Source organism: Alosa alosa, chromosome 15 (assembly GCF_017589495.1).
Source record: "Alosa alosa isolate M-15738 ecotype Scorff River chromosome 15, AALO_Geno_1.1, whole genome shotgun sequence".
Taxonomy (NCBI): domain Eukaryota; kingdom Metazoa; phylum Chordata; class Actinopteri; order Clupeiformes; family Clupeidae; genus Alosa; species Alosa alosa.
Window position 1 is genome coordinate 8,689,331 of NC_063203.1, and position 13,689 is coordinate 8,703,019.

A 13,689-nucleotide genomic window follows, 5' to 3' on the forward strand; every position below is an offset into this window, starting at 1 on the left:
ACACACACACACACAGACCGGGGGTCTTGGGCAGACAAAAGCGGGTCACCAGTAATGCACACTGGGCTTTAAATTAAGCCCTTCCTCAGCAAAAAAGACAAACTGCATTTTGACCTACAAACTGTGCCTTTGTTAAGGACCATCCCATTGTTCTGTACATTGAGAAGAAGTCTGTTCACAGATGAATGTTCAGATCCAATGGGATGACTTTTGTGGAAAGAATAAGCCATGCTCCACAGTGATTTTGTTTTGTTTTGTCCGTGAGCCTGGGTGTCTGCGAAGGTTTTTTAATTTATTTTTCCCTGCGGATGTTCCACATTTTTTTTATGTTCTGTGAGGGTTTTCTGCGAGCCGGGGTGAACAAAGAAAAGCCCTCCTTTGTGCTGTGCCTGGCCCTGCCGTGTAGTGTAGTGTGTAGTGTGTAGTGTAGTGTGTAGTGTAGTGTGTAGTGTAGTGTGTAGTGTAGTGTGTAGTGTAGTGTGTAGTGTAGTGTAGTGTAGTGTAGTGTAGTGTAGTGTAGTGTTCTCTGTTGCTGGCGTCCTCTCGTGGCTCACGTGTACTCCTCGCTCTTCTCCCCTCTGCTCAGATCCCTCCCGCTCATTACATAATTCTCTCTCAACCCTCCGCCTGAACGCCGTGGTTCCCCCCATTTCTGTCGCCCCCCTCATTACCCCCCCCCCCCCCCCCCCAACTGCCTTTCAAAGGGAGAGCTTAAGCCCTACACGCATGACCCACACATGACTCGGGTCTCCAAGACGTTCTGTTCCCAGTGCGGAGACAAAGGAATGCAAATAAGCTGACTTCTCTCCCCTCTGCCTGTATCCACAGAACAGAGGGCGGGCCCAAGCACGTGCCGTTTGCCATTGGTTAAATAGAGTTCACTGCTCCAGAGGCCGAGCCCTTTCCTCCGCCCCTCCGACGGGGTAAAGTCTGCCCTGATTGGCTGGTGCCGTCTGTGTTTACACAGAGGTCCCTCCCAGTGGAGGCGGCGCTGGTTTTGCTGAGCAGGAACAGAGGCATGCCTGAGCCAGTTCTACTTACAGTCCCAACAAAGAACTTCCTAGCAGCACAACAAAGTCTACTGTACTTGATTAGACTTGACAGAAATAGGCCAAACTGGACATTAAACAAAAGCTGGATGCCAAACGTCTAACAAGTACCTTAAGATATAGTCTAATACATGACAAAGAGCAGAGGCTTGAGCCCAGAAGTCTTAGACAACAGACGGTGTGCAAGACGGAGACGGGCAGTGTGTTGCAGTTGAGGAAATGGTGCTTGAGCTGTTGGACAAGCATGCTGACTGGATCTCAGCTCTTCTCTCTGGCCTTTCCAGGCAGCCGCAGGCCGCGTCTGGACAGCCCCCACTGGTGTCTCCGCGGGCAGAGACCACCCCCATCCCGGTGCCCACGCAGGTGCGCAACTACCAGCGGATCAAGCAGAACCTCTCGAGCAGTCCCACCAACACCATGTATGGCTCACCCAGGTAAGGGCTGCAGTGTTTGAACATACTGTTTCGTAAAGGTGTTGATGTAGCTCATCTTGTATAGCAAAGTACTCACAGTGGTCTTGGTTTTGTGAATGCATGTGTTGCATGCAGAGGCAAATGAATTCAGTTGATATGCAAATCCCCTTACTAAATGGAGCCCAACATTTCAGCTCCAGTTGTGAAGTTATTTATGATGTTTGTACATCCCTTGAGCAGTTGCCTTTTCAACAGCAAGAGATCAGGAGGTCTACATATGACAAAGTCTCATGTGTTTCCTCTGCACAGATTTGTTAAAGTTATATTCTTGCATTGTACCAGCCCATTTGTGAAGCACTGTGCCCCTTGTGGTTAGCTTTTTTTGAGAGCGCTTGTCAGTAAACAGGCCTTGCTCAACTGCAGATGTCTGTTCCTTTCAAGTGGGTTGCCATCTCACAAGCGTTTTGAGCGCAGGACAGGTATTGAACGGCTCTTGCATCAGTTTCCTCCTGGAGCATCAGACTGTCTCGTTTCCTCCTGAAGCAGCCATGTAATTGCGTTAATGTGCCGGCCGGCCAGGAGAGTGTGGGTGTGTGTTTGCCAGTGGGAGGTCATGCCAAGACAAAAGTCTTGGGCCTTGAGATGGAGATGATGGTGGGGGGTGGAAGAAAGGAGGCTGGATAAAGAGCCTTTGAGGCCAAGACAGTTTTATTGCACCTCCTTGGACAGCAGACAGAGACGATGTCAGCGGGGGGTACTGGCCCAATGGCCGGACGAGACCTTTAAGAGATTAACGTTGTTAGGTGAGCTGAGCACCTCCACCCGCCCCCGGTGGACTCAGTGCCAGCTGGGCGCAACTCCGACTAGGGAGCTGAGGCCTTAGCGTGCCCCAAAAACTTCCATCCTACTTTACTTGGCTGACCTGAGCGTGTGTGTTTGTGTGTCTCTGGGTGTATAAGTATAAGTATAAGTATATATACTCTTTTGATCCCGTGAGGGAAATTTGGTCTCTGCATTTATCCCAATCCGTGAATTGGTGAAACACACTCGGCACACAGTGAAGTAAAGCACACACTAATCCCGGCGCAGTGAGCTGCCTGCAACAACAGCGGCGCTCGGGGAGCAGTGAGTGGTTAGGTGCCTTGCTCAAAGGCACTTCAGCCATTCCTACTGGTCGGGGTTCGAACCGGCAACCCTCCGGTTACAAGTCCGAAGCGCTAACCAGTAGGCCACGGCTGCCTGTGTCTCAGGGTGAGACTGCTTACAGTCCACCCGACTCCTTCAGCGTCCTCCTGAGCTAGCCTGGGCAGGATAGCGTTCCCTCCTATTTCGGGCCTCCTAAAACGCCCTGGCGAGAGTGGAGAGTTGGCGCCACATAGGGGAAATAGAAGGGCGCAGACACACACACACACATACACACATTGGCCTTCCTCCTGACTCAAGCTTGTTTACAGTCTCTGGGGGTTTGAGGTGGTGGTGGTGGTGTGTGTGTGGTGGTCGGGTGGAACAGCTCTCAGATGATCTTTCACGAGGTGGGGCGGCGTCACCTCTTTTTAATTTTAGGACTTCTGTACGTCACACCCGGCTGTGCTTGTGTTGGCAGAGCTGATGGAGAGCTCAGCTGTTCAGGAAGAGCACTGGGGAAAGGCGTGAAACGGACACTCTCCCTTCCTCTTCTCTCTTAACTGCCGCTCGTCATTCAGCTTTTGTGTTGTTGATTTTCATAACGGTTCTTGCCTTAAGGGTGTGATAAGCCGCCAAGCGGAACGTGACTAGACAGGTGACATTGTTGTGTCTGGTTTTGGTTGGCAAGGTGAGCGACACAGAGTCTGCGTTCTGCTTGCAGGTCGGGCACCGTGCGGCGCTCCAACACCAGCCCCATGGGCTTTCCCAAAGTGGGCTCCGGCTCGCCTAGTTCTGCCGAGGTGACCCAGACCCTCGGCCGACGCCTTTCCACCGGGAGCTCCCGGCCCTACTCGCCTTCCCCTCTCGGTAAGAGCTCCTCCGTTTACCTACAGTACCGTATAGCACTGTGCTAAAGTTACAGCCATACTCACGGAAAACAGTGAAACTTGGGTATTTTAAGTTTACTCTACTTTGTTATGTTAATTACGTTGTTTCAAACTTTCCTAAACATACGATTTACACTGTATGTATGTAGGTATGTTTCTGTGAATTTGCTGCCTGCCAAATGTGTGCTCTTTATGTAAGAACTAGTGTTGCTCTCAACCATGGCACTGTGCCAGTAAACTGTTGATGGCTCATAACAAACTGATAACACATGTATGGATGGGCTTGCTCTGTCTCCCTGTCTAAAAGCCATGATTGTGACCTTATGTCTCTCTGTCTTTGTGTGTGTGTGTGTGTGTGTCTCTGTCTGGCGTTTCTCCAGTGGGCACTATCCCAGAGCAGCTGGGCCACTGTTGCTGTGGACACCCCCAAGGCCATGAGGCACGCAGCCGCAGTTCCTCAGGAGGTCAGTTCTGCTTTAGTGTGTGTGTGTGTGTGTGTGTGTGTGTGTGTGTGTGTGTGTGGTGAGTATAATGTGTTGTATGTACATGATGTGTGTGTGTGTGTGTGTGTGTGTTTGACGGGGTGTGTGTTATAGATTTGTCTCTTGTTGTCTGTTGATGCGTGAGAGACACATAGCCCAAGTAGGCTGTCTCCTGTGATGGCTTGTCTCCAGCCCTGCAGCAGGTGATTTTATGCCCCCCCCCCCTCCCCTGTGGTCCCATTAAAAAAGCACACCAGCCCTCCTTTGTGCCGCCTCCAACTTGCCCCCCCCCCCGCTACAGTCCTCGCCGAGTGTTAGTCACTCCGCCTGGGGAACTGGAGTGGTCGCTATGGCAACCAGTCTTTGACTAAAAGCGCCCTGCCTTTCTGGCGGTTCTGAGCCGATTGATCTCTAGATACAGAACACAGGAGCAGCGTAGTGACGTACGGGAACAAAAGCCATTACGTAACTTCACAGGCTTCTCTTCTGTGCCCCACAAATTAATCTTTGGGTGGCTCATCAAACACTCAGTGGCAGAGCCAGACTGGAGATGGAAAACAGCCTGGTGTTTGTCCTCAGCAGATATGTAAACGAGCAAGACATTTAGAATGGCAGGACATGGCCTTTCTTTTTTTTAGCCAGTTCCCATCTTGGCATCTGTGCCAAGTCTAGAAGACCGCCAGGGTATTTTATTACCACAGGAGCTTGAATGGCACGTTAACATCGTTCGTTGAAAAATATCGCCACCTATTGGCCCAGAGGAGAGACTCGCTTTTTAAATAGCCCAGGCTGTGTTAAAGTTGTGGGGAAATATCAGCTATCTGAGGAGCTGCCATCTTTTCTCCAGGCTCCCCGTCGTCTCAGCTGCTGGGGACTCGTCTCCAGAGCGCGCCCACGCTCACTGACTTCTACCAGAACAAGCAGAAGCTCCACAAGCAGCTCTCGGACCCCGTGCACCCCACCACGGCCGCCTACCCTACCAGCCACTCCCCGCAGCTGGGTCGCCCCAGCAACCTCGGGACCTCCCCCACCAAACACCTAGGCTCATCTCCGCGCACCTCTGATTGGTTCATGAAGTCTCCTCTGCCCACAATCATTGGCTCTCCGACCAAGGTGAGTGATTGGAGCATTCAAATTGATTCCATAAAGACCCCATCAACTTGGTGAACAGACTTGACTGTCAAAGTAGTTGTATTTGGATGTGAAGCTAGTCGTTCACCGTCCATATTATGTCATATGTAACAAGCATGAAAAAGGGAGTGTATGATTCTCATGTAATTATGTTTACTCTTCATACAGACAACGGCCCCCTTTAAAATCCCCAAGACCCAGGCCTCCTGTAACCTCATGGCGTTGGCCGACAGCCCCACCCCTCCCAAAACCCTGATGGACGTCCACCACTGCTCCCCCAGCACCGGGGGGCGCCAGTCCACACCAGAGGCCAGTAGGACCACCTTTGGCAGGTGAGCGTCAGCTGACTGTTTTTTTTAATGTGCGAATGGAGGCTACCATTTGCTAGATTCTCTTCCAGATTCCTTAGCTCACACTTCTTCTCAAGCACTCAAATGTACCCCCTCCCCCCATTCTATGAAAGATAATTCTCTGTAATACATGTATTCAAAATTCCCTGTGTGTGTGTGTGTGTGTGTGTGTGTGCTGCAGGTCTGTGAGTACGGGACGGCTGTCGGAGCAGCCCATCCGCATCACCCTCGGGGGTCAGCAGTATCAGGGTAGTACAGATAGCCTGAACACTGAGCGGCCCATGGACACAGGTAAGAACCCACTCCGTCACCTGCTTCCCCAGTGTTTGGTTTACCTTCTCGCTAACATTACACAATTACCTGAGTGTCTCCTACTCAGAAATGTCCACTGTAGCTGTTCTGAAATGTTAATACGGAGTATGTAAACATGAAGAACTAGTAATGCCAACTCACTGATGATGCAGCAGTGACGTGCACACATCACATGCACACACTTGAGCTTTCTCGCCAACCTTTTTATTGGCCTGCATGAGGCTGTGCTGTGGCTTGTGACTGGCTTGTGTGTTTGTTTGTGTGTGTGTGTGTGTGGCTGACCCATTGTGTGATGGGTTGCATGTTTGTGTGTGTGTGAGCTTGTGACTGGCTTGTTATGGACTGCATGTGGGTGTGTGCTTTTGCCAATGAGTGACGGGCTGTGTGTGTGTGTGTGTGCTCCCCTCCCTCCCCCTTCTCCTGCCCCCACCCCACCCCAGCCCCTGCAGGGTTGTGCGCTTTGCCCCCCGGCGGGGCCAGTCCTCGCACCGTTCTGTTCACCGTGGGCTCTCCCCCCAGCAGCGGCACCCCTCCCACCTGTAGCCACCTCGGCACCAGGCCGCGCACCACCTCAGGTGAGGGCCCCCCTTCCCGGCTGGTCTCGGCCCGGCCCGGCTCATTCCTGGCCTCGCTGGACATGTCCACACCTCACCCACCCTGCATCATGGGCTGCACTCACACAACACTCACTCCCCCCCACATCCCCAGCTAACTGCTGTCCCACACTACTTACAACTGAGCAACAACATTACAAGGATGCTAATATGTTTGTATGTGCTAATATGCTAATATGTGCATTTTGGTTTCTGTGACCGTTGTCCTAGTGTATGCTCAGTGAGAACATACCCAAGGCCAGTCTCGAGAGCATGACACCACTGACAACAAACTCACTAGCTGACACTACTAAGAATGTCTTCTTACCCAAACAACTTGAAATAGCAAAAGTTGCACTCCGAGAGCATTCAGGGCTCCACTACCAGCCCGTGGTGGTCATCTGCTCTGCTAACAGCCCTGCCTGTGCCCTCTGTGTCTGCAGTAGGATCCAACAGCTCGGCAGGCTCCCTGTGCTCGACCAGCGGCCGCGTCTACATGGGCTCTCCTCCCGGCATGGCCATCGGCACCTCGCCCCCGGGGGCCGAGGCGGCGCCCAGCAGCGTCCGCTACGTCCCCTACGGCACCTCGCCACCCAGCCTGGACGGCTTCATCACGTTCGAGGCCCCTGAGCTGCCCGAGGAGACCCTCATGGAGGTGAGCCATGACAAGAGTGTAAACGTTACGGGACGGCGCTGTTTGTGTACCGCTAATGTCTGTGATGATTATCGTGGTTATGGTTACGCTAAGGAGGACAAAGTTGGAAGGTGGATAGTAAATTGTACAAGTAAAGGGTTTTCTTTTTTCTTTGGAAGGTGGAGTAGTAGCTTGTAAAGTTGTATTGACCTTTGTAAAGACGAAATGGGTTTGAAGATGTCTGACCCGTACGCCTAAGGCTAAGGTCATCACGTTTTTCTGTGTAGCCTGTCTGAAAGGTTAATGTGATTGTGTGTTTGTGTCTGTGTTTGTGTCTGTGTTTGTGTGTGTGTGTGTGTGTGTGTGTGTGTGTGTGTGTGTGTGTGTGTGTGTGTGTGTGTGTTGACAGAGGGAGCACACGGATACGCTGATGCACCTGCGCATGATGCTGTCGTTCACTGACTGCGTGCTGGAGATTGCGGCGGTGCGGGCTGGGGGCACAGACCTGGGTGTCTCTGCGGCCTCACTGTACCCCCCACAGGAGAGCGTGGTGGTCGACCAGATTAGCCAGCTCAGCAAAGAGTGGGGGTGAGCGAATGACCGAGAGAGAGTGGCCAGAGCATTTAGATGCTGGCGTTACCCGTTACATTTGCACACGATGAGTTCCCATCTCCAGAAGAAGAGCTAATACAGTAAAATAAATCCCTGCATGAGAAGTTTCTCTCGGCTCTTAAGAGTCTGATAAATCACTAAATGCTAATGTAGCTAATTGGCCAAAACTGATGTTGCTTTAGTGATTTAGAGACGCATCTGTGCTGACTGTGTTTGCTGAAGTGTGTGTGTGTGTGTGTGTGTGTGTGTGTGTGTCTGTGTCTTTTTCGCCTTCTCATGCGCGTGCTCTCCTCGGTCTCCCCACAGGCAAGTGGAGCAGCTGGTGCTGTACATGAAGGCAGCTCAGCTCCTGGCCTCGTCCCTGCACCTGGCCAAGGCTCAGATTAAGTCAGCCAAACTCAACCCCTCTTCCGCCGTCAAGCAGGGTGAGTGTATGTCCCATGGCAGAGCCAAGCGGTGCAGAGCAGAGAGGAGGGGAGGGGAGGGGTGTTTCGCCCTAAATGTGCAGTGACCGCTAAGATAAGCAGCCGTGTGCTGAAATGAAGCATAGTAATGTTGGCGCAACTTTACAGCTGCAGTGTCTATGTTTGTTGCCTATAATCCTACTGAAGCCATATTGAAGAAGTACAATTAAAAATGAATTAGGTTTTGAGTTTCTTCTCATTTTATTAATGGTTTCAGTGCATTCGTGTACTGACAATTCTTACTTACTACTCTTCGTTATTGCCAATAGATCATAGATCATAGATCATAGGCCAACCAGCTAAAAAAAAAAAATCAGCCTTATAGCCTCATTAAATGTACAAGAAGGTTTCACCTTTAGCAGCAATTCCTTGAGACCACTGCTCCTGTTTGTGTTATGGGCTTCAACTGCTTCTCTTCTGTCCCCACAGTGGTGAAGAGCCTGAACGAGCGCTACAAGAGCTGCATCTCCCTGTGCCGGCGCCTCACCGACAAACTCAACCACTTCTTCTCGGACAAGCAGCGCTTCGTGGACGAGATCAACAGCGTTACGGCCGAGAAACTCATCTACAACCACGCAGTAGAAATGGTAAAGAGTCCGTCATGGCACTATAACCTGCAGTGACATCCTCCATGTGTGTGTGTGTCCATCTCTAAAGTGTATCCTCTCCCTGTCCAGGTGCAAGCGGCGGCCCTGGATGAGATGTTTCAGCAGACTGAGGACATTGCTTACCGTTACAACAAAGCAGCTATGCTTTTGGAGGGGCTTTCCAAGATCCTGCAGGACCCCGCAGATATTGAGAACGTTGCAAAGTGTGAGTTTCATAAAGCAAACAAATGCATCAGATTTGTTCCTTTACGATTCTCACTTATTTTTATATTCTAGTAGCACTCGTCATTTTAACGTGATTCTAACCAAAACCTGAAGAACACAGCGCTGAAAATATCAATAGGAGACAAATCATAGAGTTTGAACAGCCTTCTTATTCCACCCAAAGTAACGTTCTCCCTCTTTATGTTCCCCTGTGTAGATAAGGCCAGTGTGGACCGGCGGATCTCGGCTCTCTGTTACTGCACAGTCACCCTGTACGAATAGCAGAGCTGCAGCCGCCCCCCAGAGAGATGGACGCCTGCTCTCCCTCTCTCTGAACAGGGACCATTATCTGGTGCATTCACAGCAGCCAGAGGACAAGCCCACATTCTTCTCGTTTGTAGCAGTTCAAGCACTTTTTTTTGTTTCTTTCCTTTTTTTAAATTTAGACTCTGTTTTTAGCGTGTGCGTGCCCCCCCCCCTCCATAAAATGTCATAGAACATTTTTTGTTATGGCACAACGGACTGATTTGCCTGTGCAGGAGATGCACAGGTTTACTACCAAAGATGAAGACGACAGCAAAGATGGTGACTTTTTTTTTTCAAAAGAGAGAGAGCCAGAGGACTGGCATATGAAAGAAGCCGTCTCCTTCACTTTCAGCAACTTTCGTCATCTACTAAAGAACTGGTGAGAAGAATTCACCAGAACTGGTCCGAGAAGGAAAAAGATGATTGACCACAACTTTTAGCTTTTTTTTTAATTTTGTCTCTATTTTTTATCATTGGAAAATTCTACAAACTGAAACGTGAGGGGAAACGCAACATGAACTCAAATCTCACGATCAAGACTCAATGTTTTAATGCAAATCACCTTATACGTTATACGTATTGTTTTTACGTTGTACCTTATTCTGTTGCCATTATTTATTGGTGTTGGTAAAGGTATGCTGTGGGTAAATGTTGTTACCTGGTCAGATTGATTTGCTTCCCTGCAAGACAGGAAACGGTGTGCTTATCTGACCCTGCAAAATCAATTAGCTGCCAGACAGACCTACACACCACACCGCACCGCACCACACCACACCGCACCGCACCACACCACACCACACCACACACTCAGACATATGCTGAAATTGAAATGCACACCAAATGCACTAAAATCTCACAGGCACACATCATCATCACAGCAGCAACTATTAGGAGCAGAGTAAAACCTGTAGATTTGTAATTAGCCCTCTTCATTGTTTTTACACAGAAGCACTTTATTAATGACAAATGATGTGATATACATATGTAATAAAGAAACACGGAGGATACTTTCCCTGGAAAGCTTGGGAATGTGAAGGCTGCGAGCTGATTGGCTGGTGGAGCGGGGAGAGGAATTCTGGGTGGGTGGGTGGGTTCCTCCTGGTGCTCCCTCCTTGCCTTCTCCAGCATCTCTCAGCTCTCCCTCTCATTGCCAGATGACCTGCATAAGCCCTGCCACACAGAGCAGATTTATACCCTCAACTCACTCTTACAGGTCATCCATATCACTGGTGTGGTGGTCTGAGATGAACACAATACCTTGGATCTCAGTGAATCTAAAATGAAACATGGCGTCACCTTTTTCTGTGGTTGGGATGATGAGCAGGTTTCTCATGGGGGCTCAGACCCCATGACTTAGACAAACAGACAAACAAACTGTCAAACTAAAAGCATGGTCAAAATACTTGAGTAGTTACTTTAAAGAAATCTGAAACATGCTTTTTAAAAAAAAAACACTAAAAAAAACCCATAAATATCTGTATTAATACTGTAGCTAATTTTGGAGACAATTTTGATGTTTGCTACTTGTGTACATATTTGTATGTTGTGCATGTGGTTTGTTTTTCCCCTTTTTTTTGATGGAGTGAGTGCGTGAGAGCACAGCGTGAGACTGGAAGTGGCGAACAGAAACATTGGTTGCGCCTCTCACACAAAGAGTACAATGTTTTTATTTCACTTTGTTGTTGTTATTTGTTTTGTATGGAGATTTGATATCTACCCTTGTACTGCCACGGGTTTTGCTCAAACCCAGAGGCCAACACGTAAGGGAGATACCTCTGGCTCAACAGCATGGCAGCTTTAAACCATCTCTTGTACTGCGACTCTTTTGCCTGAGATGCAGGATGAGATGACCTTTTCAAAAAACAATTCTCAAAATAGTCAGTATCATGTGAAGCCGGGCATGATTACCCAGCATGCACCTGGAGTCCGCCCCCTACCGTGGATGCTGGTGTGCCGCGCTCACTATTGTATTACTATAATGGCACCTCTTGGGTGTGTGAAAGGCCAGTGACGTGACGAGACGTTTTGAGCACATTTAGTGCTTTAGAAGGTAGTGCTCTCACATTGTACATGTGTGAATAAAAGCCCTGATGTCCATTTGCAGAACTGACTGTGGTGGGCCACGGGCCCTGAAGTGGTGTACTGTATGCTCAGTAGACATATCGGAGTTCCTGTGATATGACTCTCCTGTCCAACCCTTATGAGCGCCTGTGCGCTTTATATAATAATAAAAAAAGCCTTTGCAACAACACAGAGAGAAGTATGTCTTGCTCTGTGCTTTTTATTCTTATGTAATTTTACCAAATCCTTGCATATCTCTGTAATAATAGACCACACTCCTACCTTGTATGAGTCTGAGGGGATTGGTGTACAGAGGATGTAGTATAATAAACCGTTGGTACTGAGCACATGTCGTACCCGTAGAGTTTGTAGAATGTATTAACCCTGTCATTATAGCGCCTTCCCTGCTCCAATTGAATGCGTAGTTACCTATGGTCATGGTAAGAGTCTGAGAAGACCATCAAATGCAACTGAATTTCTAAGCTCCTGTTTTCAATTAAAAAAAAAATGTTGATGTTTTAATCGATAATGTGTGTTTCACCAGGGGCATCTTTCTTTGTTCTGTGTGGAACTTTAGAAATGCAGCCTTTGTTTATTAAAAAGGAAATTTGGATCAGCTCAGATGTCATGTGTGTTTTCTAGTCTAACAACCATTGTCTCTTGCTTTCTCAAAGTTCACATGGTCATCTAAAGACACAGCGTCCATTACGTCATGACCTATTAATATAAATTAATTGAGTCGCATAAAGACACAGTGTATCAAGTGAATATAAGCCTATATAATGTCAAGACATAGTGAATAGGGGTACCCTGAAAATCAATGCATTTTCATTGCAGAAGATACGTTTCACCATTTTAAATCAGATGGCTCATTTGAATCATATGGATAGGTTTCAGACAGTGAAAGACCTTATGTACTAAGTACTAAGTACATATATATAATTTTATCAGCCACACATCATAGTATTATGGAGTTTTCAATAAATCTGAATCATGTCTTTTAGAAAATGTATAATCTAGTAATCGTTAATTATTAATTAGCCATAGTTTCCCAGCTGATACATTGTGGGCCTCTAGTTGAGATCTCCCACTTTCCTCTTTTACTACTATACTTTATTGAACCATGTCCTATACATATTCCTGTGTTGTATATTGGTGAACCAAGTGCATGGTTGATCCATTTTGGCTTTTAATAAGATTATATAGTATTTTTACTCAATATGTTATACTTATAAGCTTTTAGTGTCCATGCTGTCCACTGAGATCTGTCCATATATAAGACACATACATGAGGTTATGAGTCATGTGAGCCATCATATTTAAATATGGTTCAAAGTATCATCTGGAATCCATTCTGAAAGGGTCCAGAAATTACCATCCGTGTCTGTCTGTCTGTCTGTATATCTATAGCCTATCGATCATTCACAACTGTTATGATGAAAACTCTGTAGCCTACCTTTCGCCCTCCTACACTAACTGCATGGATGGAGGCTACTATATATACTATAGGTCTACATAGAAGGACAAAAGATCATGAAAATTAGAAACCACATAATCATAGCATCAACAATATGCATGGTTTGCATGAATGACTTTTCATGACTTTTATGGAGAAAAAAGGTCTGAGATCTGAGATGGTCCTTCAGAAACCTTTATCATATTGGTAGAAACTGCCTTTTTTTCATCTGGGCCTATAGCACAAGACACGTGGACCTAAAAGGAATCTGACTTGGTGTGCGAACACTAGACATTGAGGATGTTATTCATGGTGCAAAACATACAGCCTTCATAAGTAAAGCAATACATTTTCTTTAATGATGTAACCATTTGCGTATTGGTTAGTTAACTCTGCAGCGGGCAGTGCTGCTTATAGGTTTTTTAGAGACCTGGCCCTTTGTGACCTCCTCCCCCTGAGCCTGTGTAGGCCAGTAATACAGGCCAGTAATTATGGGCCTGACTGTCTCAAGAAAACATGTTTAACTGGAACTCATTGATCTGTTAACCTAGGCTATCTACATTATTGCAAGGTTTCACTTTGGTTTCTCATTTCTGTTGTCTAATACTCCTAGGCTAATTTACTTATGTGTAAGCCTACTGTACTTTACTGGGGCCAAAGCGGCCTGTTGTTTAGACCAGGTTCAGACCATAGACTGTAGACCTACAAAGGTTCAGATCAGACCTATGGATCAGACCCACTCTCTTTTCGAAATTGTTAAACAACCTACATGTGTAATGTCTGTAACCCCCATATTATTATTGCTGTATTGTTATTATTGTTGTGATATGTGGGTGTTCACCCAATAAAATGTATTACATAAAAATTAAATAAATAAACACGCTTGGCAGAGATGCGCATGCTCATTGCGACCATCGGAAGCTCGTATGTTTACTTCCGGTTCATCATCCGGGAATCGGCCAGTTACGTAAATACTGCTTTCGTCGTATATTTCAACGTATG

General features: G+C 47.6%; 1 protein-coding gene across 2 annotated transcripts in view; it reads left to right on the forward strand.

Moving 5' to 3' along the window:
• ulk2 (unc-51 like autophagy activating kinase 2) overlaps positions 1-11,847 on the forward strand; it is a 32,214-nt gene extending 20,367 nt beyond the window's left edge. Inside the window, exons 15-27 of one of the 2 annotated variants that reach the window (XM_048264957.1) lie at positions 1,334-1,483; positions 3,309-3,454; positions 3,855-3,938; positions 4,804-5,069; positions 5,256-5,419; positions 5,619-5,728; positions 6,190-6,324; positions 6,786-6,997; positions 7,386-7,564; positions 7,895-8,013; positions 8,482-8,639; positions 8,730-8,865; positions 9,082-11,847. In XM_048264957.1, coding sequence (XP_048120914.1) covers positions 1,334-1,483; positions 3,309-3,454; positions 3,855-3,938; positions 4,804-5,069; positions 5,256-5,419; positions 5,619-5,728; positions 6,190-6,324; positions 6,786-6,997; positions 7,386-7,564; positions 7,895-8,013; positions 8,482-8,639; positions 8,730-8,865; positions 9,082-9,146 — 1,924 coding nt within the window. In that variant the 3' untranslated portion in view covers positions 9,147-11,847. The remainder of the gene's footprint in view (positions 1-1,333; positions 1,484-3,308; positions 3,455-3,854; positions 3,939-4,803; positions 5,070-5,255; positions 5,420-5,618; positions 5,729-6,189; positions 6,325-6,785; positions 6,998-7,385; positions 7,565-7,894; positions 8,014-8,481; positions 8,640-8,729; positions 8,866-9,081) is intronic. The other variant, XM_048264958.1, reaches the window with a different exon arrangement.
• The last annotated feature ends 1,842 nt before the right edge of the window (positions 11,848-13,689 follow it).